At 46.9% G+C, this 23960-nt stretch overlaps 1 protein-coding gene across 5 annotated transcripts in view; it reads left to right on the plus strand.

Annotated features, from left to right (window-relative positions):
• nckap5l (NCK-associated protein 5-like) overlaps window positions 1–23737 on the plus strand; it is a 41462-nt gene extending 17725 nt beyond the window's left edge. For 2 of the 5 annotated variants that reach the window (XM_027288772.1, XM_019265137.2), the window contains 12 exons: window positions 1292–1377; window positions 14453–14593; window positions 15313–15381; window positions 15462–15500; window positions 15587–15706; window positions 16427–16519; window positions 16728–19603; window positions 20348–20477; window positions 20562–20634; window positions 21776–22054; window positions 22135–22286; window positions 22667–23737. In XM_027288772.1, coding sequence (XP_027144573.1) covers window positions 14453–14593; window positions 15313–15381; window positions 15462–15500; window positions 15587–15706; window positions 16427–16519; window positions 16728–19603; window positions 20348–20477; window positions 20562–20634; window positions 21776–22054; window positions 22135–22286; window positions 22667–22930 — 4236 coding nt within the window. In that variant the 5' untranslated portion in view covers window positions 1292–1377 and the 3' untranslated portion in view covers window positions 22931–23737. Of the gene's footprint in view, window positions 1–1291; window positions 1378–5918; window positions 5976–14452; window positions 14594–15312; window positions 15382–15461; window positions 15501–15586; window positions 15707–16426; window positions 16520–16727; window positions 19604–20347; window positions 20478–20561; window positions 20635–21775; window positions 22055–22134; window positions 22298–22666 lie in introns of those variants that run through there. The other 3 variants (XM_027288775.1, XM_027288773.1, XM_027288774.1) reach the window with 3 other exon arrangements.
• The last annotated feature ends 223 nt before the right edge of the window (window positions 23738–23960 follow it).

Raw genomic sequence — 23960 nt, forward strand, 5'->3', positions numbered from 1 at the left:
AGAAGAAGAAGAAGAAGAAGGGAGCTCCCCTTCCTCCACCACCTCCTCCTCCTCCTCCTCCCATCCCCCATCCTCTCCACACTGCCTCCCCTTCTCCTCATCCCCAAATATTGCTTGTGTACGATTCGTCTCGGTTCATATAGCCAAACATCAGACAGGAAACAGCGCAGGGGGGGGAGTCCGCCAGCTTGATTCTGTCTCACCGACATCTCCGCCGCTCGTCTTTCATGTTTATCTGCCTCTTATTAACGATGCAGACTTTGTCTTACATTTATTTTTTAGGTTTTTTTGTCACATTGTTTACATCGCTCCCTCCGCCCGCCTACACACTTTGCCTACACGGCAACAACTTCAATCTGCGACCTTTTCTTCCAGGTTGGCAGATGGAGCCGGTGGCGTTTGACATATCCTGATCTAGTCTCGCCTCTTGCCAAATCCCCAAAGAGTGCGACTGACGTGATTTAAGGAGCTTTTGTGCATTTCTCCTCGCCTTTGAAAATGTTTCTTTCCTCGTTCCACGAACCTCTGAGTCAGTCCGTCCTCAGTAAATAAATCCCGGTGATCTGCACGTCGAGGTCTCTCGTGGTCACGGATCACAGACCTCGGGACCAGGTGTACCCGAGGAGGAGGAGGACGCCGCTAGACCAGATCATTTGCTCTCGCTCTATTAAAACCCAGATTGAGAAGGCAGATGCTCAACACCCCCTAATCCCATTTCAGTTTGACAAGATCTAACAGGATCAGGCCGCCTGGAAATTGAAGAGTTAACGCCGCAGCTCGGCGTCCAAAACAGATCTTGAAGTGATCCAGACAAAAACGCAGACGGGGTGTCCCATTTTAGTTTTTCTGTAAAAAAAAAATTGAACGTAATTAACGGGGGGACTCTGTTAATGGGGAATCCCACATCAGAGTGAAAGCGTGCAGAGTCTGCGTTATCAGAAAGACATAAAAGGGGAGTTCTTAAACGCTGCGTCTGCTGAATTATTCATCCATCTTTCTTTCATTACACTTTACAATGACTCAGAGATGAAAGGAAAGACGAGAGGAGGAGAGGCTGAGAGCGAGATAGAGGAGTAAGGGGGGCTTGTGGTCTTGGCATGGCTGGCGTCTGCCGAGTGCTGGTATCTCCCTCGGGCGACGCAGCGCCTTCCTCCCATCCCTGGTTTCCTGTTCCCTCGGCCGGTCTGTCACAGAGGTGACATTGGACCGAAAACTCTGTCTCATGATTGAAGACACAGAGAGGATGAGGAGCTTGTTTATTAAAATGTGTCTCCTCCTTCTTCTCCTTCAGCTCCTTGGTTTTGTTGTTGGGAGACAGAGGTGCCTGACAGGAGACGGACTCCTCTTCAAGGATCATAACGAGAGCTGAAACCACAGGTGAGTCTTCGTTATGTCGTCGGTTCTTTCATTGATCGGTTATCAGTCTTAGATAGAAGTGAATCAGTTACCTGTTTTGTCCATTTACAAAAGATATAAATCAGAATTCAAGAAGTTCTTACCTACTAACATAATTTTCTATAATCAGTAAAATCAGTAATAATTTGATCTCTAACCTCGACCACAAACTATCAGAGCAGAGAGGCTCCGTCAACGGGACGTTTGATCATTTAAACTTCACAATTCAACATTTAATCTGTCGGTTATCGACAGAACAGTTGATTTTATTGTTTAATTGACTTGTGATCTGTGTATAAAATCTAATTTTGGGCAGTTAAACACGACGTGTTTTAATCAGGTGTTGGGCCACAACGAGCTGCTTCTTCTTCTGATGATGATGATGATGATGATGATGACGATGATGATGATGATGATGATGATGATGAACGCTCTTCATCTCCTGCTCTGTGTTTTGATGATGGTCGTAGAGATCGCTGTCCTGAATTCAGACGTGGTGATGGTGAAGTTCACACTGACGCTGTGTCTCAGCTTGGATACTTGTTAGTACATCAGTATGTAGTACTCTGTGTACTTCATGGTGTAGTCAGGTTTACTATCTTCTTCTTCTTCTTTGCCGGATTGCTAAAACATGAAACGTGTACATAACTCGACTCGACTCGACTCTTACGTTACCTCCCATTTACATATCGCAGCATTCACTGCTTCAGCTCCAGCAGCTTCCCACTTTGCACCTTCAAAAAACACAGGTGGTCCCTCCTCCTGAAGCCGAAATGGCGACCACCGAGTCACTGAGTCACTGAGTCAGCATTTTTTACTCTAACTCAGGGCTGTCCAAACTACACTAACGAATATAATCGTGTTTGTTCTACAAAACATTTAAAGCAGCGGTGTCCAAACTGTTCCACAAAGGGAAACACGGTGTGGCTGCAGACTGGACTCATTTAACCAGCTGATCTCCGTCTTCAGAGAGTTGATTGGTCCGACTTTGTGCAAACCTGCAGCCACGCCGTGTTTCCTCTGTGGAACAGTTTGGACTGCCGCGCTCTGAATGTTTTGTAGAACAAACACGATTATATCCGTTAGTGGTCATGCAGAGATTATACACAGTACAAACACCCTCCCCCCTACACATGATGGGATCTCGTGAGCAGAGCTCATTATTGATTAACCTGACGGTTATTTTCTCAAATAATCAGTTTGACCTGATAATTGGCAGCAAGAACGCAACGTTGTAAAACAGTGAGTGTAAGTGCGGACAGATTTCAGGAGGCGGTCCAGAGAACGTTTGATTGAAATGATCAGCTGAGCGACGAGTCGTCTCCGCTCTGATTTGTGGTGAAAATCATCGTCCTGTGTTTGATTTGGCTCGAGCTGACGGTGGTTTCATGTTTGACTTTGTTTTGATGGCGCTTGATTTCCTCTGCGCCTCTGCTGTGTCTGTCCTCGGGGCTCGTCGGTAGATACCGTCTCTCTCTCTCTCTCTGTCTACACCCATGAAAAGCTAAACCGAGCTCCGCAGCAGTCGCCGGCGGGCGATTTGTCTTAAAGGGCAGCATGGCTATTTATTTACAGTAGATGACATGTTAGTTTTCCTCTGGTGTCAACTTGCAGCTTATCTGTTTGCAGATGAATGCGCAGCAGTGTCCCCGCAGCTCGCAGTCCTCATGTACAGGTATCCATTCGAGGCAGAACAAAAGCTCCACATGCTCGCTTGGCTCGCAGGCGAACACGCGATCCGCCCGGTTTTGTTCAGCGATTGGAACTTTAAGCCGCCAACGCCGAGCCTCGCTGCACTTTGTTTACACTTGGCAATGTCGCGATTTTAGTGGTTTGTGTTTTCGGAGAAGGGTTGGATGTTCAGAAAGAAAACAAAAGGCCGAGCTCTGACCTCCGCTCTCATCCGCGTCCTCCTGTTTGTTACCAATCACAGCGTCCTCTCTCTGATTCAGTCTCTGCTTCAACTGCAAACCGTTTGTTTCTGGTCATGAAGCGATTGTCACGCACCCTCCCCCCACATGATGGTATCTTGTGAGTAGAGCTCAATATTGATTAACCTGACGGTTATTCTCTCAAATAATCAGTCAATATAGTCGATGAAATGTGATGAAAGTTGTGAAAACAGCTCAAGGTGACCTAAAAATATTCAGCTTACGATCATGAATCACAAAGAAAAGTGTTAAATTGTCACATTTGGGAAGTTTTTTGCTTGAGAAACGACTAAAATCATGAATCTTTTCTTTGAATAGTTGCACTTTGAATTTATTTTAAATTATGAGGTTTATTCTCTCTTCAAATCGTTTGTGTCTCTCCTTATCCACGAATGTTTTGATGAAACATTTTGGACTTTTAAATCGGAAACAGTTTCCTCACATCGTGTTTAATAGTAAAGTTTGGGGATTTTAATAAAACGAAGTGCAGCGGAGACATCGTGACGTTTAAACTCTGAATCCTGCGTCCTCGATACCGCCACCTTTCAAACTCCAGTTTGTAAACTCAGAGGATAAAAATGTAAACGTGTCGAGTTATGAATCTTCAAGACTCGAGCCACGAGATGAGATAACCCCGATGACATCACCATGACATCATCAGCTGAGTCTCTTTGTTCTGTCTGATCGTTTCCGTGGTTTTCATGCAGAAATGTGAATTTCATCTTCTCTAAATCTAAACGCGTCGTCACAGTTTTAATCAAACGTGTTAAACTCACGTCACGATCTACGACACCGAAAACAACCAAACCGACGTTTTCTACGTTCGTAAATCTGTGAGTGTTCAGTTTACGTTCAGACCAGTGCTACAAACTATCTGAGGCACAAACTGATGAAAAATAAAAAACATCTTTTCATAATTATCTATATTTTTAAGGTTGACATCGTCTAAAAAGATTTTCTGAGTCAATCGAGAGAAAAATGTGGAGTGGAAATAATCCGAGGTTCAGTTTGATATAAAGTATAAAGAGTATTTTACTTAAATAATCAGGTAGTAATCCAGTGTAGAGCTCGTAATGTAGTATTTCTACAGTATTTTTACTGATGTAAAGGCTCATCCTCCTCCTCCTCCTCGTCCTCCTACTCTTCGTCCTCCTCCTCCTCGTCCTCCTCCTTGTCCTCCTACTCTTCGTCCTCCTTGTCCTCCTCCTCGTCCTCTTCCTCCTCCTTGTCCTCCTACTCCTCGTCCTCCTCTTCGTCCTCATCCTCCTCTTCGTCCTCCTCCTTGTCCTCGTCCTCCTCTTCGTCCTCATCCTCCTCCTCCTTGTCCTCATCGTCCTCCTCCTCCTCCTCCTCGTCCTCGTCCTCCTCCTCCTCCTCGTCCTCCTCCTGCTCCTCCTCCTCCTCGTCCTCCTCCTCGTCCTCCTCTTCGTCCTCGTCCTCCTCCTCCTCCTCCTCCTTGTCCTCATCGTCCTCCTCCTCGTCATCCTCCTCGTCCTCCTCCTCCTCCTCCTCCTTGATCACGTTGGTTTACATCGCAAAAAGAGAAAAAAATGCAACGCGTCCACCGGCGCACTGCACAACATGTGGCCTAAACAGCAGGCCAACAAACAACAATTCAGGGGGGCTGCGTGCCGAATATAAATATAGCAAATAAAAATAACAAACAGTAGTTGGGGCCAGGAAAATGGAGCCGGGGGCGTTTGACATACTGATCTGTCTCGCCTCTTGCCAAATCCACAAAGGTGCGAATGACGTGATTAAGGAGCTTTGTGCATTTCTCCTCGCCTTGGAAAATGTTTCTTTCCTCTGTCCACGAACCTCTGAGTCAGTCCGTCCAGAAATAAATCCCGGTGATCTGCACGTCGAGGTCTCTCGTGGTCACGGACACAGACCTCGGACCAGGTACCGAGGAGGAGGAGGACGCCGCTAGACCAGATCATTTGCTCTCGCTCTATTAAAACCCAGATTGGAGAAGCAGATGCTCAACACCCCCTAATCCCATTTCAGTTTGACAAGATCTAACAGGATAGGCCGCCTGGAAATGAAGAGTTAACGCCGCAGCTCGGCGCCAAAACAGACTGTGAAGTGACCAACAAAAACGCAGACGGGGTGTCCATTTTAGTTTTCTGTAAAAAAAAAATTGAACGTAATTAACGGGGGGCTCGTAATGGGGAATCCCCATCAGAGTGAAAGCGTGCAGAGTCTGCGTTTATCAGAAAACATAAAAGGGGAGTTCTAAACGCTGCGTCTGCTGAATTATTCATCCATCTGTCTTTCATTACTTTACAATGACTCAGAGATGAAGGAAAGACGAGAGGAGAGAGGCTGAGAGCGAGATAGAGAGTAAAGGGGGGCTTGTGGGTCTTGGCATGGCTGGCGCCTGCCGAGTGCTGGTATCTCCCTCGGGCGACGCAGCGCCTTCCTCCCATCCCTGGTTTTCCTGTTCCCTCGGGACGGCGGTCTGTCACAGAGGTGACATTGGACCGAAAACTCTGTGTCATGATTGAAGACACAGAGAGGAATGAGGACTGGTTTATTAAAATGTGTCTCCTCTTTCTCTCCTTCAGCTCCTTGGTTTTGTTGTTGGAGCAAGGGGCCTGACAGGAGAGGACTCCTCTTCAAGGATCATAACGAGAGCTGAAACCACAGGTGAGTCTCGTTAAGTCGTCGGTTCTTTCATTGATCGGTAATCAGTCTTCGATAGAAGTGAATTATTACTTTTTGTCCATTTACAAAAGATATAAATCAGAATTCAAGAGAGTTCTTACCAGCTAACATAATTTCTATAATCAAAAATCAGTAATAATTTATTTCTAACCACGACCACAAACTATCAAGCAGAGAGGCTCCTCACGGGACGTTTGGTCATTTAAACTTCACAATTCAACATTTAATCTGTCGGTTATCGACAAGAACAGTTGATTAATTGTTTAATTGACTTGTGATCTGTGTATAAAATCTAATTTTGGGCAGTTAACACGACGTGTTTTAATCAGGTGTTGGGCCACAACGAGCTGCTTCTTCTTCTGAGATGATGATGATGATGATGGATGATGATGAACGCTCTTCACTCCTGCTCTGTGTTTTGATGATGGTCGTAGAGATCGCTGTCCTGAATCAGACGTGGTGATGTGAAGTTACACCTGACGCTGTGTCTCAGCTTGGATACTTGTTAGTACATCAGTATGTAGTACTCGTGTACTTCATGGTGTAGTAGGTTTACTTTTCTCTTTCTTCTTTGCCGGATTGCTAAAACATGAACATGTGACATACTCGACTCGACTCTTCGTTACCTCCCATTTATATATCGCAGCATTCACTGCTTCAGCTCCAGCAGCTTCCACTTTGCACCTTCAAAAAACCAGGTGGTCCCTCCCCCTGAAGCCGATGGACCACTGAGTCCAGATAATTTTTTACTTAAATCAGGCTGTCCAAACTACACTAACGAATACAAAACCTTTAAAGCAGCGGTGTCCAAACTGTTCCACAAAGGGAAACACGGTGGGGGCTGCAGACTGGACCATTTAACCAGCTGATCTCCGTCTTCAGAGAGTTGAGTGGTCGACTTTGTGCAAACGCAGCCACCCGGGTGTTCCTCTGTGGAACAGTTGTACTGCCGCGCTCTGAATGTTTTTGTAGAACAAACACGATTATATCCGTTAGTGGTCATGCAGAGATTATACACGGTAACACACACCCTCCCCCCACATGATGGGATCTCGTGAGCGAGCTCATTATTGATTACCTGACGGTTATTTCTAAAATAATCAGTTGACCTGATAATGGCAGCAAGAAGCAACTGTGTCTGAAACAGTGAGTGTAAGCGCGGAAGATTGAGGAGGGGTCCAGAACGTTTGATTGAAATGATCAGCTGAGCGACGAGTCGTCTCCGCTCTGATTGTGGTGAAAATCATCGTCCTGTGTTGGATTTGGCTCGAGCTGACGGTGTTTATGTTTGACTTTTTTTGATGGCGCTTGATTCCCTGCGCCCTGCTGTGTCGTCCGGGGCGCGTGGTAGATATCCGCTCTCTCTCTCTCTCTCTGCTACACCCATGAAAAGCTAAACCGAGCTCCGCAGCAGTCGCCGGCGGGCGATTTGTCTTAAAGGGCAGCAGGCTATTTATTTCACAGTAGATGACATGTTAGTTTTTCCTCTGGTGTCAACTTGCAGCTTTATCTGTTTGCAGATGAATGCGCAGCAGTGTCCCCGCAGCTCGCAGTCCTCAGTACAGGTATCCATCGAGGCAGAACAAAAGCTCCACAATGCTCGCTTGGCTCGCAAGGCGAACACGCGATCCGCCCGGTTTTGTTCAGCGATGGAACTTTAAGCCGCCAACGCCGAGCCTCGCTGCACTTTGTTTACCTTGGCAAGTGTCGCGATTTTAGTGGTTTGTGTTTTTCGGAGAAGGGTTGGATGTTCAGAAAGAAAACAAAAGGCCGAGCTCTGACCTCCGCCTCATCCGCGTCCCCTGTTTGTTACCAATCACAGCGTCCTCTCTCTATTCAGTCTCTGTTTCAACTGAAAATCGTTTGTTCTGGTCATGAAGCGATTATCACGCACCCTCCCCCCACAGGATGGTATCTTGTGAGTAGGCTCAATATTGATTAACCTGACGGTTATTCTCTCAATAATCGTCAATAGTCGATGAAATGTGATGAAGTTGTGAAAACAGCTCAAGGTGACCTAAAAATATTCAGCCACATCATAAATCACAAAGAAAGTGTTAAATTGTCACATTTGGGAAGTTTTTGCTTGAGAAACGACAAAATCATGAATCTTTTTTTGATAGTTGCACTTTGAATTTATTTTAAATTATGAGGTTTATTCTCCTTCAAATAGTTGGTGTCTCTCCTTCCACGAATGTTTTGATGAAACATTTGGACTTTTAAATCGGAAACATTTTCCTCACATCGTGTTTAATAGTAAAGTTTGGGGATTTTATCAAACGAAGTGCAGCGGAACATCGTGACGTTTAAACTCTGAATCCTGCGTCTCGATCACCGCCACCTTCAAACTCCAGTTTGTAACTCAGAGGATAAAATGTAAACGGTCGGTTATGAATCTTCAAGCTCGAGCCACGAGTGAGTAACCGCCGATGACATCCATGACATCATCAGCTGGGTCCTCTTGTTCTGTCTGATCGTTTCCGTGGCATGCAGAAATGTGAATTTCATCTTCTCTAAATCTAAACGCGTCGTCACAGTTTTAATCAAACGCGTTAAACTCACGTCACGATCTACGACCGAAAACAACCAAACCGACTTTTCTACCTTTGTAAATCTGTGAGTATTCAGTTTACGTTCAGACCAGTGCTTCAAACTATCTGAGGCACAAACTGATGAAAAATAAAAACATCTTTTTAATTATTTTAATATTTTAAGGTTGTTTTTGTTTGACGTCGTCTATCAAGATTTTCTGAACTTTTAGAAACAAAATCCGTCAATCGAGAGAAAAATCAGCCGATTCATCCAGAGTGGAAATAATCAGCAGTTCAGTTTGATATAAAGTATAAAGAGTATTTTACTCAAATAATCCGGTAGTAATCCAGTGTACAGCTGTAACTTGTAATGTAGTATTTCTACAGTTTAATGAGTATTTTTTCTGATGTAAAAGCTCCTCGTCCTCCTCCACTGCCTCCTCCTCTTCGTTGTCTTCGTCGTCATCGTCCTCCTCGTCCTCCTCCTCTTCGTCGTCGTCCTCCTCCTTCTCCTCCTCCTCTTTGTCCTCCTCCTCCTCGTCCTCCTCCTCCTCGTCCTCCTCCTCTTTGTCCTCGTCGTCGTCGTCGTCGTCGTCGTCGTCGTCCTCCTCCTCCTCCTCCTCCTCCTCCTCCTCTTTGTCCTCCTCCTCTTCGTCTTCCTCTTTGTCCTCCTCCTCCTCTTTGTCCTCCTCCTCTTCGTCTTCCTCCTCCTCCTCATCGTCCTCCTCGTCCTCATCCTCCTCATCCTCCTCCTCCTTGTCCTCCTCCTCTTCGTCGTCGTCTTCGTCGTCGTCGTCCTCCTCTTCTTCGTCGTCCTCCTCCTCCTCCTCGTCCTTGTTGTCCTCCTGCTCGTCCTCCTCCTCCTCCTCGTCCTCGTCCTCGTCTTCCTCCTCCTCTTTGTCCTCCTCCTCTTCGTCTTCCTCTTTGTCCTCCTCCTCTTCGTCTTCCTCCTCCTCCTCATCGTCCTCATCCTCCTCCTCCTTGTCCTCCTCCTCTTCGTCGTCCTCTTCGTCTTCGTCCTCTTCGTCTTCGTCGTCGTCCTCCTCTTCTTCGTCGTCGTCCTCCTCCTCCTCGTCCTCATTGTCCTCCTCCTCGTCCTCCTCGTCCTCCACCTCCTCCTCCTCCTCGTCCTCCTCCTCCTCCTCCTCCTTGTCGTCCTCCTCGTCCTCCTCCTCGTCCTGGTCCTCCTCCTCCTCCTTGTCCTCCTCCTCCTTGTCCTCCTCCTCTTACCTCTTCTTCGTTCTTCGCTCGTTCCTCGCTCTCCTCGCTCGTCCGCCTCCTCCTCCTCCTCCTCCTCGTGGTGCAGTGTGCAGAGCAGCAACATTATCTGTCTTTGCATTCCCCTCGTGTCTTCTCTGTGTCGGCTCCAGCGGCTCTGAGTCTGTGGAGCGGCTCCCTGGCACAGCGACCTCCTCTGGGACACATTGACCGTCTCCTCTGGTTGTCAATGAGCCTCTGTGTGTGTGCACAGATTCAACCCAGTCACAGGCACAAAAACCACCAGGCCATCATGATAATGCAGCCTGTAAAGCCGGCAGCAGCTGTTTCTGCGTCTTACAATAAAAAAATCAGACTTTAAAGCGAGGCGCGTTTATTTGCAGATCATCTTTCAACAGAGCATTTAAAATGTTTTATACGAGACATAAAAGACGTGAAATGTTTGTCCAGATTCGAAGGTTTGAGTCTTTCTTTGTGACATTTTTACAGATTCACCGATGAATCGAAGGAAATAATCTGCAGATCGATGAAAATATTAATTAGTTGCAGCGTGAGATCGAACCACGCCCGCACAGAGCTGATGGAGCAGATCAGCTCGGTTTTTACAGTGTATTAAAACTTTAAAGAGACTTCAGGTTTATTTATTGGACAGCATTCAACCAGACATTTAAAGTTCTCCTCGTGAGACGGTAAACAGCATTAAGACAAGATGTGAAATGAACAACGTGTCTTTTTTTTTAGGTGGTTGGATCCATTTTAAGACGTTTTATGATATTTTACAGACACATCGATTAATCGAAGTTATAATCTGCAGATTAAGCTTTGATGATGATAATTAGTTGCATGTTTTTTTGAGTTTTAGAGACATATTTAAAAAAGGAAACCCGGTAGCTTTCTTACTTTACTGCATGAACATGTCCTGTCTCTGTCCTGTCTGTCTCTTCGGCTGTCCCTGACATAAAAAGACATTAAATGAGATATTAAATACACAAACAGGATTTAAAAGAGTAAAAAAATACTCCCAACAGAGCAAATAAAGTCAAAGATTTGAATCAGCTTCTGATGTGACGACCTGCTGCTGTCTGAACTTTGAATATTAATCTGGACACGAGTCGGGTCACCCTTTGGTCCTGAACGTTTCAGTGGACTTTGAAGAGAGCAAAGATCTGAGGTGTCGTGTCATGAACACTGCCGACCCTCTTCGTGTTCTCTCGTCAGCTGATCGGCTCTTTGAACGAGGCTTGTTTTCAGCAGACGTGCCTTCCTCGTGGCATTTCCACCAAGGCCTGTGTGACGTTTAACTCCGCGCATCAAAAGAAACCACAGCGGTCGGCGGCAGAACCGCGTTCCTCGTGTTTATATTTAGCCTCACTTTTGTTGTCTTTTGGTCCACGCTGTAATTTCCATTCGGATGCAAACGCACACAGAGACGCTGGGCATGTTTCTTGGCCCCGCTGCCCGGAGCTTTAATGTGCATTAGTGAAGAGGAGAGCTGGTATTTATAACCACTCTGCATCCAAGGTCAAACGGATGGCTAATATCCGTTCTTAGATGGGCCGCATTGATCAGCCCCTCCATTATACGTGCAGATCAGGCTGTGTCGAGTCAATGGCGGCTCAATAAGCGCTCTACACTTTGGATGCTGCTGCTCAGGTTTGTGATGTTCGATAATCTTCCTGTAAACGCTTTGCAAGCGGCTCCGGTTACACGCTCGCTGCTGATTCCTCATGACGCTGAGTGTTATACTCTGTGAGTGTGTGTGTGTGCAAACACGAGGCTTCTTTAACACCAACTAACGATTCGTTTCTTTGTCGATGGTTTTCTTCATTAGTCATTTTTAAAATGTTCGATGTTTATCACGATGTAAGACGAGGAGCGAAGACTTTTACCTTTTTGGGACGATGGAACCACAAACATGACTAATCATCTAAATAATCGCTGATTCATTTTCTGTTGATCGATTTTAATCGACTCGTTGTTGCAGCTCGACTTCACACTGTGTGACTAAAAAACGTTTTTTTTTTAAAGGACGAGGCTGCTGTTAATCTGGATTCTTGTGATCAGCGGGAGCAAGAGGTCTGACCACAATATTGTGTCACAACGTGTAAAGTATGGATCTTTTTATGGATGCCCCCAAGCTGCGTGTTGTGTGCTGGTGAGGATTTTAGCCTTGGTATGTGGGGTGCATCGTCTATTGGGGCATTTTTTTAAATCCCTGTGGAGAAGTTGGAGTTGAACTTGGAGAACAAACAGTTTAGAGACTGACAGTATAAAGAACGGACAGTGTATCTGTGACTAGGGCTGCCACGATTAGTCGATTAGTCACGATTATGTTGACGATTAAATTAGTTGTCGACGAATCGTTTTTTGTTTTTTTTTTACTTTGCTTTTCTCTCGAAACTGCAGCTGCAGCGTCCACTGGTAATCGGCATCAGGCGACGCAACTTCAGTGAATCCCCGTGAATTCAGGGCGATTTTTCCGTAACTTCCACGCAGTCTGCCCGAGGGATTCAACTCGGCGGGTCAGGAACGGCCGCACCGTGCGGGAGGATCCCCTCGTGGGACCTCTCCCCGGCGAGGATCCCCTCGTGGGACCTCTCCCCGGCGCTGGCTGGCCTCCGCGGCAGCTCTGGGTCGGCATGGAAACGACTCTGGGGCGAAGGTGGCTCACGCCTCTGTCCACGAGGTTTACAGCGCCCCTTTCCGGGACAGTGAATTTACGTATGATCCGATTACTCGAGTAATCTAAAAAATAATCGGTGATTGGTCGACTATCAAAATAATCATTTGTGGCAGCCTATCGACTACTAACTGGAGTAGTAAACATGTAAGAGTGTACTGACATGTATTGGTCAGAACACGTCTCCATGGAAACATAACACGAGCGAAACCAGTAATGTTTATTTGAGAGCGACTCGCCCCAAAATATATAAACATTTTGTTTTTATTATCAGGAAATGTCTAATCGAAAACAGAAGATATTTGGATGATCGGCCCTTTAAATGTTTGAATGTTTGTGTCTGTCTGTCTGTCTGTCTGTCTGTCTGTCTGTCTGCCTGCTTCACCTGTCCACGCTGTGACCCGTGCCAGCTCCTGATTGGCCTCCAGCCACAGAACCAGGCTCACCTCGTCTGCTCTGATGACTCCTTTAAGAAGTGACAGTCAGATCAGGGTCCACGTCGCCGACAACACATGCACACCTGGATCCGTGCCTGCCGGCCTGGTGCTCGGCCATGCCGGCCCGCAGGGCGCCGTGCTCACAGACTCGGGCCGCCTGTGTGCTCAGCGTGGCGCTGAGGTTTGATCTGTGGATTCATTGAAGCTGCAGAGCGGCGGCAGAGGAATATGGACACAAAGGCTTATCTTCCTACGCAGTGCTTGTATCTGAAACAATGCAGGACGGCGGGATTAGTGTGTTTGCTCTGTAATCCTCAGTATACAGTACGAGCTCTGCGGTTTAACCCTGGACTGTCCGTGTCCGTGCTCAGAACCAAACTCTGAAGTCCTGAAGTCCCCGGTGTTTGCTTTGGTTCACTCGGAGGATCAGGCGGGTGGAGTTTACCGCAGCAGGACGAGTCAGATAAAGTCAGGTGGAGGATTTAATGGAATATTTTATTAGTCTATAATCACCTGAAAATAAGAATCTTTGTGTTTTTGGAGCCTGAGAATGAGACATTAAATCTACAGACGCTGTGGGTCTACACCTCTAGATGCCACTACACACTGCTAGTAATTAAGCTGCATGTTTTCCTTCTTCTGAAAAGTGGAATCAAGAGAACATTCAGACAAAATCTGGCAGGTATTTTCCATCATTTGCGTGAGGGTAGTGCGTTTTGGCTGCAGCAGTGCGAGCTGTCCGCCCAAAAAACGCAGCGACCTGCGGCGGAGCAGAAGTTGAGCCAGATCCAGAACGTTGATCAGACGAGTCCAACCTCCACAGTCTGAACTCTGATACTCGACCTGTCGTGTTCTGACTTTGTTTGTTTCGTGAAGCGGCTTCTAAATCTGAGTCTGAGTTTAATTCGGTTTGTGTTCGAGCGTTTGAGAGAGAGAGACAGAGACAGTGAATGATAGTGAGCGAGCTCCGGCCACGATAAAGCCGTTAATCAGCAAAATAAAAAAGTTTTTTCCTGATTGTTTCACAGCGGCTACATTCAAGTAGAAACTGGGATTAAATGTCTTCTTCTTCTGGCCAAACAGGCAGCAGCACAAACTAAAAGCAAGTCAACAAAACAGACAGTAAAAGTGAAGGACAAGCCGTTTGTTTCATATGGAGTTACAGCTGAAACTCTGTTTTCACAAAGAAACGAGTTCTGAACTGAAACCTAACCTCCGCCCTCGCAGGAGGTAACGATGCACCGATGTATCTCCTCTCAGAGTATCCGCTTTATCACAAGCAGAATCTGTTCACCTCCCTGTTTTATCTGCCTTTCTTTTATTTTTATGTGAGGTGGCGTTGAAGCAGGGACGACACAGAAACTCTCTGAAGGTTCTCAGTCATCCAGGTCGTCTTTGTTTGAGAAGAGTGAAATCTGAGACGACTTGTTGTCGATCTGTGAAGACCAAGAGAGTCCAGAATGACAGAAACGATACATATTTATCATGATCCACTAAAGAAACGTGCTGAGGTCGTGATCCAGGCGTGATCGTTTCATCGCCGTACAGATCGTGACACTGACGGTTGCGCCGTCTCCGTCTTCTGTGTTTCAGATGAGAACAATGTCTGACGAGACAGAACAGAGAATGTGTGACGAGGACTTCGGTTCGGACGAGGAGGGCGAGGAAGGAGACGTGGAGTCTTACCTGGAGGACAACAGCAGCGAGCTCATGGACCGACTGAGAGAGCTGGAGGTGAGAGAGCAAACACAGAAACATAACGAGCTCGTTTTTAAAAAGCAGTTCATCGGCCCTGAATCTCTCTGACGTCCTCTAAAACTACATGAAACATTTAAAACGTTCATGAAAAGGTCGTGACACTTAAAGTACCTGAAACCTAAAATTAAGAAACTACAATGACCACGGCGTTTTCTGATGAAACTTCACGTCTGTCGTCGAATTTTATGACGTCATCACACCTGGCGGGTGCCGCCTCTCTCAAAAACCACAGTGAAGATATTTGTTTGTTGTTTTTTAAGGTGGAATGCCAACAAATATTTTGTCAGATAAAAACATGAGACTATTTCTTCAATAATTTTTTTACTTTTCAGCTTTTGCGACAGAAATGTTCAGTCGTAGCCTCGTCTTTATCTCTTTAGTGCAGCTCTGTTTGTATATGATATCAATAATCGACACAATACAGATATATTGTTTATACGAGGAGGAATGATCTCCGAGTGCTGGATGAACTCTGAAGGGACCAAACGGATGTTTTATCTCAGACTTAAAGCTAAATCGTGTTAAAAGAGCTGGAAACAACAGGACCGCTCGTTGTAAAGATCAGCCGACACTGAGATAATTTCGACCAGACGAGGTGGAAACACTCAGAACTGTTTAAATTAAATAAAATGTCAGAATAAAAGCTCCACGTTTAGAAAAGTCTGAGTGTTTGTTGTTGTTTGTTTCCCTCACAGGCGGAGAACTCCGCTCTGATGTTGGCGAACGAGAGTCAGAGAGAAGCTTACGAGAGATGCTTGGATGAGGTGAGTTCATATAAACACATAAAACATGAATCCAGCTCCGATAAGTCGACGTGTAAAATCTTCTCTCGTGTCGTCGTCAGGTGGCCAACCACGTCGTCCAAGCTCTGCTGAATCAAAAGGTAACACGAAGCTTTTACACGTCTGCGTTATTTTAACTCGCCGTGCCGTCACGGGTGAAGTCTGACCGCCTCGTGTCTCTGAACAGGATCTGAGAGAGGAGTGCATCAAGCTGAAGATGTTGGTGTTCGACCTGGAGAGACAGAACCGAGCGCTCTGCGAGCTTTTTCAGCAGAAACTGCCCAACCACCCCACCGCCCACTACCAGGTAAACACAGTGTACTCGAGTATTTGTTCTGATCACAACAGCAGCTGATATTACAGCAGCAGTCAGCCCAGCTCGGCGTCTGTCTTTCAGCCTTTTATTTCACCAGTAAAAGTCAGTCCCACATTTAGTCTTGTCCGGCGGCTTCTTGCTCGCTCACTCTCTCCTTTTCTCTTCTCAGCTTCCTCCGTCAATCTTTTTGTATCTGTCATTGTAGTCTGTAGTCCTGCCACTTGACCAGCTCCTGTTCTGGCACGACACCAGCTCAGCTCCCCGTCAGTATTCCCTGTAAACCTCAGGAGGACAAAACCAGAAAACATTTCCTCCATAAAATATGATCCAGTTTCACCAGAATCAGTGAAATAGTTGGTGCTGTGTGACTTAGTGCCGAGCCCAAAGTTACATAGTGTGAGAACAGACGTACGAATGACGGAGACTCACCAACATGAAGATAGATATATATAGAGAGAGAGCAGCATGAAACAGAAATCCTCGTGCAGAAGTATCTTTAAAGTGCTCAGCTGTGATTCCCAGCAGATGGAGCTTCAGCTCAGTTCAGCCTCTTTCTTTTTCAAACGTAATGTATCTCCGTCTTTTCACTTCTGCTCCGCATTGTTCCAACAGATGCCGGAACAATGCGGCTCCCGCTCGCACCGCGTATACAATAACCCCCGTAGTGTATACAGTGTCATCATAATTGCCTTTATGAATCTCCTGTTTCAGGTCCAGGCGGGACCACTCCCAGACTACAATGCACAGCTGCACAATGACTCTGCCAAACAGGTGGAGCCTGCACAGACTGAAGCACAAGCCAAGGTGATTATTTCAAACATTACGAGCGAAGCGGCGGGATTTTATCACGAGACCACCTGTGTGTGACGTTATCACGCGTGCTGACATTTGCTGTCGAGCTGTAAAAAGCAGCTAATCTGCTCTGCACTCACTTCCCGTACGCACACGCTCCAAAGGTCTTCATGAGCTGAATTGTTTGCCGCTGATACGAATCTTTCTGTTTGTCCAAAAGGGAAACGGCTACCGCACACAACACGCCTCCCCGGGCCCTCGCGGACCTGCCGCCTCCATGGAGGCCCTGTCCCCATTCTTTAAAAAGAAAGCACACATCCTGGAGGTCCTGCGCAAGATGGAGGAGACGGACCCGCTCAAGTTCCACCCGTCCACCACGAGCTTGTCTTTCTGCGACTACAGCCAGGTGCTCATGTCCACCGAGGCCGTGTTAGCCACCACCGCCGACCCCCTCCCGCTACAGTGCAAACCCCACCACACACACTGCCACTGCTCGTGCTCCGACGCCGACACGCATCAGCATGTCAACGGGGACGGGGCGGTGAAGTGCGAGGGAGGGAACACCTGCTGTCTACACTGCAAGAGGAGCCCGGACAGCCCGCCGAAGCCATGCAACCACGTCTGTAGTCCTTCAAAAGTCGCCACCCAGAGCCATGTAGTTCCCGCAGCTGCTATCAGCGAATGTCACGGTAAGAGCAGGACGGCGGAGTCCGCTCCCCCGTCAAAACAATGCACCAAGAATGAAGCCCACCAGCAACCAGCCGCCGCCACAGCTGCCGCCGCCGCCACCGCCACCCACCCCGCCAACGCAGACACAGCCGACCAGGAGGTGTTGCGAGCGGAGCAAGACCAGGAGAGCGCCGAGGGTTGTCTAAACGCCGCAGCCTCTGAAGAGCTCACCGGTTTCTGTCCCGCCTCCGTGAAGGAGAGCTCCCACTGTGACACGGAGACGAGCGACGGCGTCCACAACGGCTTAGCTCTCTCCTCCAATGACCCGTCAGCCGTCCCCGAGAAAGATGTCACAGATCAGGAGGCTTCTTCCGTGAGAGCCGGCGCCTCCGTCAGCCCGAGCCCGTCCTGCCTCACCGACGTCAAATCCGCTGCCATCAACTCTCCGTCCAAGCTGCTCAAGTTCTTGAAGATTCCCGCGATGGGCGAGAAGTCTCAGCCGTCGACCGCCGCCGTCCGACTGAGCCCGCAACTCACCCGCAGCTCCAGGATCCCGTGTCGCACCAACAACTACGAGGTGTACCACTCCCCTGTTCCCACGCGCAGAGCCACCACCACAGAGCGGTGCAGGCAGCCGCCTCCGCCGCCATCCAGGTCGGAGTCGTACCCCGCCACACACTCAGCACCGACCTCCCCGCCACAGCCCGAAGACATCTGCTCCCCGCCTGCTAAAGAAATAAGCTACAGCAGCCTCTCTGCACCTAAAGCCAGCGCCGGTTCAAAGGTGGCCGCTCCGTCGTCGTCCCCTAAAGTATCTCAGCGGGTGCCTCATTACGAAAACATCTGCAACATGTCGAGAGAGGAGGAGCCGACGCAGAGCCTCGAGAAAAGAACCACACTCCCATCCCAAACGAAGGCGAGCGTAGGCGAGAGGAAGCTCGTCAAATCGCTGCCGGAAAGCGTCCTCAACCCGCCGCCTCAACGGAAGCAGTCGTCCTCGTCCACGTCCACGTCGGAGTCGACGTCAGACGATGAAGAGGACTCGGACAGTCCGGTGTGGGTGAACCATCACAGCCTGCCCAACTCGGCCCTCAGCAAAGCTCAGAGCAGAGTCAGCTACTCGCAGACCAGAGACAAACCGGAGGCCGACGTAAGCGAGATCACTGTGCAGCGCTCCGAGGTCGCCCAGGCGCCGCCGCCACCTCCAGCCAGGAGGAGCGACTCCTCTTCCATCCCCAAGAGGCCCGTCGTGGCCGGGGCGGCGAGGCCTCAGGCTGACTCCAGTCACCACGCTTTCAAAGACAGGCTGGCCGCGCTGGGTAAACTGAGGAGCTCCGAGGATTTACAAGTTGGTCTGAGGCCGGTGGACGCCGCGAACGAGGCCACCTACGGGGAGGAGAGGAGTAAGACGGCGGAGAGGCCGATGGAGCTCCACAAAGAGGAGCAGAGACATTCAAAGTACACAGACTCTCTGGACGGGAAACCCAAAGGGAGCGCGAGCGGTTTGAAGTATCCGGGCTCGTCTCAGCTGTATGAGCAGGCGGTGAAGTCTCAGTCTGTGGTGAAACAAGAACTCTGCGTGACCAAGACCGACGGCTCCAAGAGCAAAATCGGTCTGCCGTCGCCCAACACCGACGCTCCGCAGGTTTTACGCAACAACATCAAGTGTCCCGGCTCCCTGAACCTCGCCTACAACCTTAAACCAGGCGTCGGTCCTCACAGTAGCAACAGCCCGCACAAAATCCCCCCGAAGTCGCCGTCCAAACCTTGTCAAGCCCCGTCCGTCCACAGAGGGGGGAAGCCCGCCGAGGCGCCACGTTACTCGTCCAAATCAGAGGAGAGGACCAAGATCAGCGGGAAGGGGAAGAAGAACCCGATGTACGGAGACAGCCTCCCGCCACCGCCTCCAAGACCTCCGACCACCGAGGGGGAGAAGCCGCTGCAGCCGGTCCCCAGCCCGCAATCAGCCATCGAGCAGAAGGTGATGAAGGGCATCGAGGAGAACATGCTGAAGCTGCAGGAGCAGGACCGAGGAGGCCAGACCAGCGAGGTGAAGCAGAAAGCCTCCAACGGCATCGCCAGCTGGTTCGGCCTGAAGAAGAGCAAACTGCCCGCGCTGAGCCGCAAGGCCGACGCCGCCAAAGCGAAAGACGAGAAGAAGGAGTGGAAGATCAACATCCCGTCGGTCGGCCGGGACTCGGTGAAGATGGCCTCCAGGTGTAAAGAAGGAGTGGAAGGTCTGAACATCTCGACGCTGATGGAGAAGGCGGAGGGCCTGAGGAGGGCGCTGGAGGAGGAGAGGGCGTACGTGGAGAGGTCAGGCCGAGGTCACTCCTGCGAGGTGGTGATGGACCAAGCTCAGGGACAGCTGGCCGTCATGTACAGAGGAGCACGCTCCGATAACTTCATGCAGCAGCTGCTGAACAGGTGAGGACGACGCCAGACGGAAAACCTGAAACAAAGTTTGAAGGAAAAGATTTAAAGACGCGAGTCTGTTTACAGACCTCAGGCTGTTTGTGTTCTCCAACGTTTAATAAAACGAAAATAATCATTCGCTCATTGAGCTCTAACCCTGAAGCAGAAACAAATAACTTTTTTTATAGAGCTATAAAAATTAAAGCCCAGCTGATGAAGGACTTTTATACAGGAAATATTCAGATATTTATATATATATTATATGTATATATTATATATAGATAATATATATATATATATATATATATATATTTAATGAATTCTTTTTCCTTTATTTTTTTATTTATATCAATTTTTTACTATTTTAATCACATAATAATAATATTATTATTATTATATATTATATTATTATTAGATATATATTCATATTACAGATACAATAGACAACCAACAATAATAATAGTTTTAAACCTAAATTAAACCATCAAATATGAAGTCACAATTTCAACAAAACATTTTAAACATTTAAAAAACTAAAATAAATGAAATAAAATAAATAAATAAAAAACACTTGTTTAGTTTGGTAGTTTTATAGTTTAGCTGTGTCAGTCATGTAACATTATGGAAAACAGACTGCAGAGCTGACATTTGTTTAAATTTGTAGCTGGACCGGTTTGACGGCGTTAAAGGTTCAGTGTGTCACGTTTAGAGGAACTGTTCGACATAATATTCATGAATCTGTTGTAACTGATGCAGAGTGGACGGGAAGGAGATGATCAGCGTGCCTCAGCGGCGACTCTCGTTCGACTGCAAGACGTCGAAGCCGATGTTCACGCAGCAGAGCGACATCATCAGTCACACGGGCAGCCGTGACGACATGGAGAAGGTTCGTTACGAGGCGACAGAGTTTCAGCTCTGCTGCTCTCGGTACGTTCAGCCTCTAACCTGCCGCTTCGCTCTCTTCATGCAGGGATCAGACAGAATCGGAAAGATCACATCAGACGAAAACCTCGCGGACTCCGTTCACTCGCAGCACTTCGCAGGTAAGACGAGTCCGAAGAAAGATCAGACATGTTTGAGGTTTACAGATGGAAACAGATAAATGATGTTCACATGAATAAATCCATCTATCAGTGTGTTGATGTATAGATCAATCAGCTGTCATCACTTCACAGGTTAGAAATATTTTAAAATGACGAATCCTTATAGATATAAATTATTTCACAAACAGATTTCTATGTTTTATGTATTCACACTGATCTTTAAAGTTTCCTCAGATTAAAACATTTTTAAACTTTCATCAAACTAAATCCAAAAAGTTTCAAACTGCAAATTAAAACACACAAAGTCCAAAACGATTAATACACAAATATTAGAAACATTTAACAAATAAATTAAATTAAATGTTTTTTTTATAAAAAATGAAATCATTTTTTTTAAATAAAGAAAATGAAATTAAAATAAATTAAAATATTTAAAAGAAATGAAATAAAGAATTTAAAAAATTAAATGAAATAAAATTTAAATATATGAAATAAGACAAAAAAAAACGCATTTAAAAAAAGTTTAAAAAATTTAATGAAATAATTAAATAAAATAAAAAAATTAGAAAATAAATAAATAAATATTCTTTTAAATGAAATGAAAAATAAAATAAAAAAATAAATTAAAAATGTATAAGTCATTTTCTCCAAAACATACATTCAAACATGCATCGAGGGTACGGGTCCACAACTTTAATTAATTTTGGAACAAAAAGTTCAAACATCTCTCAGTATGAGGCTGTCCACTGTAACATGACTGCAAACTACGACCTCAGTCAGTAAAGTTAATTAATTCCTCTGAAACATCATGAGCTTCATAAAGAGTTGTTAAACATATTCTCTCATATAAACATCAAACTTGAAAGACACTAAGGAGCCGATTATGAACAATAAACATCAATAATTTAATATAAAAATAAGAAGCACTGTCTGTCGTTCTTTGTACTTCTTCCAGCTTTGTGTTGATCCATGAAGGTTTCACTTAAACTTAATTTGCATATTGAAGGGAAATAAATTATCTTTAATTAGCATATCAAATAAATAAATGAGGCCACTCCCCCGAGGAGGTCGATGCAGTGAGACGTCAAACAAACAAATGAAGCTGTTTGTTTCACCTCGTCTCCGTCTTCGTCCTCTGCAGGTTCCGGTGCGTCCACCTACACCCTCGACAGCGGCATCGGTACGTTCCCGCTGCCCGACTGCAGCAGCGGAGCGGCAGGACGAGGTCTGTCCAAGACGAGGGCCGGAGCCGAGCATCACTCGTCCGGCTCCCCGGGCAGAGCCGGCCGACGGGCTCGCACTCTGGACCGAGATCTGCCGTCGCAGGACGAGTGCTACGCGCCGCACAAACAGCTGATTCCCACCATTCAGTACGGCGCCATGCTGGAGGGCCGGAGCCCCGCCGCCGTCATCCGTGAAGGTGAGAGGTCACTTCCTTTTTAAAGCTTCACACGTTTGTCACGTTGGGACTCCGGCGTAATCTGGAACTTTCCTCCGCAGACAAAGAGGCTCACGGACCGAACATGTTCTCCCCGCGCTCAAAGACCTGGACCTTCCCCAACCTGAAGACTCCAGCCGGACCTGCAGAGGTTTACCTGGCGGTGGAGGAGGAAGAGGAGGAGGCGGTGTCCTTTGGATCTCCGTTCAGAGGGGTGAGATAGTCGTGAGTTAATCTGACGTTTTGTGGCTTTCACGCTCAGATCTGCAGAAGGTTTAAAAACCTCAGACAGTTCACGCTCAGATCTGCAGAAGGTTTAAAAACCTCAGACAGTTTGAAACAAGACGAGAAAAAGACTTAAGACGACTCGACGGCCGGTGTGTTTGTGTCCGTCCGTCCAAAATATGAAAGCCGAGTTGATGAACGTCAAGGTTCAGATTTAAAACCGTAGCTGGCGTGTCGAGGAGTTATCTGGGTCACTCAGTGAAGTAAAGATACATTTTTAAATCTGCACTCGGCTTACATAATGTGAAAACACAAATTATTAATCGGCTGAATATTAAAGATTCAAAATGTTTCTCTGTGTCCTTTCAGAGCGTGAAGGCCGGCGGTCCCTCCTCCTCCAGCCGGGTGGTCGACCCGGGCAGCCTGCCCGTCCCTGCCCAGTCGGGGATGAGCCGCAGGGGGAAGACTCGCACTCCCAGCGTCCCCGAGATGAGCCGGGAAGCCGGGCTGGAGCTGCTCAGGGAGCGTCCGGAGGAGGCGCTGTCCCCGAGCCGGCCTCAGGTCCTGGAGACGCCCGAGTCGCTCAGCGACTCTCTGTACGACAGCCTGTCGTCCTGCGGCAGCCAGGGGTGACGCTGCTGACCCGCCGCCACGTTTTGAGGAAACAAACTGCGCCACGATGACGATGAGCTACTTGCAACTGGAAAGATAAGACTTCTCCTCAGGATTTCCAATAAACACGAAGCCAAAAGACACCCAGACTCTCGGTTGTTCACTTATTTTCAGACTGTGGACTCTCCTCCTTCTTCTTCTTTGATTCACGTATACAGGACTACAGAACGCATGGCTACGCTGAACGATTGGCACAAACAGTCATCACTCCCGGTAGTCGTCTTTGTTTTGTTTTTGTTTTTAAAATCTCGGACGTTGGTTTCCGAGGCGACGCTGAGCGACACGTCACGGCGTCGTTTCATCACATAATGTATCAGAAAAAAAACAAAAAAACACGGAGCTCCTTTAAAAAAAAAAAAGCAAACAAAAAAAGTGAATGTTCATGTCTGTGATTCTTTATCGCTAAACTCATTTTAAATGTATAAACGATTTTATCGACCATGTTGATATTGTTTCTCTGCGGCCGAGCGGCGGCCGTCAGAAGACGTCATGATACATTTAAAGGTAATATATACCAGCAATAACATAGATAAGAGAAATGGCTACACTATTCAATGAATATGTATTTCTATTATTTATTTATTTTAAATGTACATCATCTTTTTTTTTTTTGTAATCTTTCTGTGAAACCTGCTCCTCGCTTTAGTAGATCTTATGTTCATATCTCGTACTTCAACATCTCTGTTGCTGTTCATCCTCCCCTAGCCGATAGAGGTCGTCTGTACCTACTGCCGTTTTTCAACTTTCTAATTAAAATGTTTTGATTTATCTCGTCGTGTGCGACAATTATTATGGTCGAAGGCAATACACCGGTTTTTTTTCCACAGCAGTTTGACTTTAATGTGTTTACCTGCTCGTTCACGTCGTCATGACGACACAGGAGACTGATGTGTGAAGTTCCCCTTTAATATTTTAATTTACCTCACAGGTGATTTATTCACAGATTAAACATCTAAAACTGATTTATAAAATGATTTAATTTATAAAAAGT

Source organism: Larimichthys crocea, chromosome XV, assembly GCF_000972845.2.
Source record: "Larimichthys crocea isolate SSNF chromosome XV, L_crocea_2.0, whole genome shotgun sequence".
NCBI classification, from domain to species: Eukaryota; Metazoa; Chordata; class Actinopteri; family Sciaenidae; genus Larimichthys; species Larimichthys crocea.